General features: G+C 43.3%; 1 protein-coding gene across 1 annotated transcript in view; it reads right to left on the reverse strand.

The window, feature by feature from the left end:
- LRRCC1 (leucine rich repeat and coiled-coil centrosomal protein 1) overlaps window positions 1-736 on the reverse strand; it is a 62,795-nt gene extending 62,059 nt beyond the window's left edge. The window contains 1 exon segment of the mRNA XM_020995742.2: window positions 571-736. Within this exon segment, the coding sequence (XP_020851401.2) occupies window positions 571-650 (80 nt within the window). The 5' untranslated portion in view covers window positions 651-736.
- Window positions 737-4,877: the final 4,141 nt, after the last annotated feature.

Raw genomic sequence — 4,877 nt, forward strand, 5'->3', positions numbered from 1 at the left:
AGTTGGGTGACTCTGAACACGTCTCTTGACCTCTTGCAACCTTAGTTTCCTCACCTACAAAAATGGGGCTCACAACAGCAGCTATCTCAAAGGGCTGTTTGTAAGGATCATAACAATAGTCAGGCCTTATATGTCGCTTCAAGGTTTACATAGTGCAGTAAACACTGCCTCATTTGAGCTATTATGACCCCCCTTTTACAGATGAGAAAACTGAGGCTGAGGTTAAATGTCTTGCCCAGGGTCACAGAGTTAGTATCTAAGGAATATGAGGCTAGGTTTCTATCCCCAGGGCCACCTAGCAGCCAGAAGTATGTTATGATAATAAGATACTTATTATCTTATTGTAAGATAAGCTGGTATCTTATAACTGTGTAATGCCTTTTCGGCATTCTATGAATGCCGTCTACTATTACCTGCTCCTGGCATACAGTCGGCGCTTAACACTTGCTTCTTGATTAGCAGATGGATGTTTGGCCCGTCCGCAATCTGGGTGCAGTAGAGAGGCCAGCCGCCGCTGCTCTCAGAGGCCCCCCCAAGGCAGGCCCCGGGGCCGGGCTGGCGCGTCCTTACCTGCCGATGGCTTTGTCCATGAGGCAGAGCTCCCCGGCTCCCGCCGCCGCCGCTGCTCCCCCGTCCTCCTCCCCCTCCATGGGCGCCCTGGTCAACTGGTGCCGCGGCGGGAGCGCGCGCGGGCCGGAGCGAGGCCGGGGACGCGCCTGCAGCGCAGGGACCGGGAAGGGGCCGCGGCGGTTCGGGGACTTCCCGGGCTTTAAGCCGTTGCCGGGCAACCTGTCGCGGAATCCCGGGCGCCGCCTGCTTTACGGCCGTGCCGGTGAACGCGACTTCTGGGGTCCGTCGTAAAGTGCGGCGGGAGCAGTGGGCTCTAAGGCATCCCAATGCCGGCGTCGGCCGGCTGAGGGGTGGAGGTTTTGGAAGAGAAGCGCCCCTCCTCAGGATCCTGTGGAAGGCCAGCTTCCTTATCTGACCAAGTATGTGTGTGTGCGCGTGCGTGCGTACATGCACACGTGCACATGTATAATGCATATATGCATGCACCTGCATATAACAAACTGTAATAAAACCAAATTAGGTGTTTTTTTCAAAGTTACAAAGTTTTGGAAGAATCACAAATTGTATTCCTCACATCAAGTTTCTATACAGAAGTGGAAAAAAAATTGAAAAACAGCAGTCAAGATACGGATTAGGAGAAGAATTGTGCACTTGTGAAACTGACGGTTGATCAGTGTTATAAAAAATAAGAGTTTTATTGAGGGAACCAAATAAGGATTTATCAAGTGCCTGCTATGTGCCAGACACGCTTTTAGAAATATTTCTTCTGATCCTCACAACAAGCTTTGTGAGGTGGATGCTGTTATCCCCAATTTACAGTTAGGGAAACTGAGGCAGATAGGTTAAGTGACTTGCCCAGGGTCAACACAGTCAGTGACTGAGAAGATTTTTAACTCAGAGCTTGGTTACTCAAAGTCCAGGGCTCTATCCATCAGGTCACTTTGTATATGCACGTAAGCACTATAAAAATGTTAGCTATTGTTATTAAGTCTCACCACTGACACATATTGGCCTTAGTGACCCTGGCAAATCAAATAACCTCTCAGTGCTCAAGGCCAACTGTTATCAAAAGGTGGTCCCAAAACCCCATAGATCCTTAAAATGGCCAAAGCCAAGTTCATAATTTATGTATATGTGCATGTGTGTATGTGTGTGTTTAAATACATATATGCACGCATTGTTGTTTGTGACCAACTCTGTGACTCCATTTGGGGTTTTCTTCACTAAGATACTGTAGTGGTTTGCCATTTCCTTCTCCAGTTCATTTTACAGATGAGGGAACTGAGGCAAGCAGGGTTAAGTGACTTGCCCAGAGTCACACAGCTGCTAAATGTCTGAGGCTGGATTTGAACTCATGAAGAAGGGTCTTCTTAACTCTAGGTCCAGTACTTTATCCATGGTGCCACCTAGAAATGCAAATAACCATGTACAAATAAGATATATGCAGTATAAATGGAAGATAATCTTAAAGGGAAAAGATTGGGTGGGGAAGGAGAGAGGGAGGAGGAGGGCAAGGTATACCTGAAGAAGGTGGTATTTTAGCTAAGACTTGAAAGAAACTATGAGACTGAATGAGGAAAGAGCGCATTCTAGGAATGGGGAACAGTCATTGAAAAGTCTTGGAATTTGGAGATACAATGAGTATCCTGTTCATCGAACAGCAGGAAGGACAATGTCACTAGATTAAAGAGTATATAGAAGAGAGTAAAATGTAAGAATACTGGACAGGTAGGAAGGGACCTAGTTGTAAGACTTTTAAATGCCAAACAGCAGATGTTATAATTTATCTTGGAGGTCCTAATGAGCAACAGAAGTTTGGAAGGAGGGGGGATAAAAGGGTGACATGGACAGACCTGGGCTTTAAGAAAATCACTTTTGACATCTGAACATGGAATGGAATGGAGTGAGGATGGATGAGGTAGGGAAACCCACTAGAAGCTTACAATAATAGCCTAAGTGACAGGTGATGAGAATATGAAGTAGGGTGGTGGTTGTATGAAGAGACCTATATGAGAGCTATGGTGGTAAAAATGAAAAAAAAAATTATATGAGATTTTTATATTGGGTAAATGAGAGTGAGGAATTGAGGGTGACAGAAAAGTTGTGAGCCCACATGACTATGAGGATAGTTGGTTACCCTCAACAGTAATGGATAGCTAAGTGATGCAGTGGATTTTCTGATGGACTTGGAATCAAGAAGAGCTGAGTTCAAATCTCAGACACTAACTATGTGACCCTGGGAAAGTCATTTACTATCTCCTAGAAATGGGTAATGTGGGACTAGCGAGAGAGATTAATTAATTCTTCAGGAAAGAGATTAATTAGTTCTCATCTTGTCATTCTTCAGTCAATGAACAAGAAAGGATCTACTGTGTACAGAGCACTGTGCTAGAAACTTAATAACAGAAGTCCCTGCCCTCAGTGGAGTTAGCAGTCTTGCTTACCTTCATCAAACCTAAACCCCATTTAAATTCAAATGAGTGGAAACACTCCTTCCACGAAAGTCTTCTTCCAAAGCCTAATCATTGCTTAAAAGTGAACATTGGATGCATGGACTGCAATATGTACCATTAAGTGGTGTGAAAGAATCAGTATCTATTGTACCATGTATTTGGCCCCTTCTTTCCCTAAAAATCCAGGGGACTGTCTCTAGGAATTGATTGGCTTGGGAGCTAAGGCTGTATCCTACTCTTAATTGACAAGGCTTCCTCTTGGCTTTTGGCCATGTTGACTGGCTTCTTTATCTGAAGGCCTTCCTAATGTGTAGGCAGTATAGAGATAATTGAAAGAACATGGATTCTAGAATCAAAGCAATCAGTTTTAAATCCCAGCTTTGCTATTTTAAAACCTTTGTGACTGGGCAAGTCACTTCACTTTTCTGGACCTCAGCTTAAATGTAAATGTAAAATGAGGGGATTGGATTAGATTGTTGGTCTCCAAACTTTTCTGATCAAGTACCCCATCAGTATATCATCTTTGAGCATGAAATCTATTTGCTTATTTATAAATTGTATGTATGTACTCCTGCATTGATACTTATGTTTATTATAAAACTTACACAAAACTTTCTTAAGGACCATGCCTTAAACCAAAATCAGTCTGGCTGTCATTGATTGGCCAACAATAGGTCCCAGGCCAAATCCCACTTGATCATTGTTTGGGCTCTAATTGGTTCAGAATGAATGTAAATAGAAATTGCTTCTGTTTTGGCCAGAAACCCTTAGAGTCTTCCCCTCCCAGTTTGATTTTTTTTTTTCTGGACTAGGTTAAAGAGGCCATTCTTTGCCTCATTTTTTTTTTTTGGCCTAACCTTGATCACTGAATGGGCAGGTGTTGCCTCACTCAAACTGAGACCTACTAAGGACCTTGGCTTTAAAGGGTCAAGGTCTTCGGGGCCATCTCCAGTCATCCTGATGTGTATCTAGCCACTGGATCCAGATGGCTCCTGAGGAGAAAGTGAGACTGGTGACTTTGCACAGACCTCCCTTATTAAAATCCAATTCACTTGTATGTCATGGCATCACCTCCATGATGTCATAGTCCTCTTCGAGAAAGGACAAATAACAACATAAACTAGAAATTTTAAAAGGATAAGATAAAGGTGAGATAATATTTGATGGTAAAGTCAATAGGTAGCTACTGAAGTTTATTGAGCATGGGTGAGGAGGTGGGTGAGTGACATAATCAGACCTGTGCTTTAGAAAAATCCTTTTGGCAGCTGTGTGGAACATAGGTAAGAAGAGAGACATAGGGAAGAGAAACCGGAAAGGATGCTATTTTAGTATTAAAGGTGACAGGTGATGAGGGTCTGAGTTGGCTCTGTGGATAGAGAAAAAGGGGCCAGATTTCAAAGGTGGGAAGATAGACCAACAAAAGAGAGACATAGGGAAGAGAAACCAAAAAGGACGCTATTTTAATACTAAAGGTGACAGGTTATGAAGGTCTGAACTGGCCCTGTGGATAGAGAAAAGGGGCCAGATTTCAAAGATGGGAAGATAGAACCAACAGGATTTATGAAATGATTGGATATATAGGGTGAGGGAGAATGAAGAATTGAAGATGCCACTGTGATTGTGATAGCCTGGAAGAATAATGGTGCCCTCAACAAAAATAGGGAAGTTCAGAAGAGGGGTAGACTGAGGAAGGAAAGGTGTGATGGTAATGTAATGATACCACATGTGGTACTATTTTACTTCTTTTAGGAAGAGATCTGGTGGACTCCCATTCCAAGTAATAGATGGATTGTTGTGGTTTTCATGGATCATGCATTGTTTGACCCACATAAAGAGCTGTAGATAGCTCCAAAA

Source organism: Phascolarctos cinereus, unplaced genomic scaffold, assembly GCF_003287225.1.
Source record: "Phascolarctos cinereus isolate Bilbo 61053 unplaced genomic scaffold, phaCin_HiC Scaffold_4;HRSCAF=312, whole genome shotgun sequence".
Lineage (NCBI taxonomy): Eukaryota > Metazoa > Chordata > Mammalia > Diprotodontia > Phascolarctidae > Phascolarctos > Phascolarctos cinereus.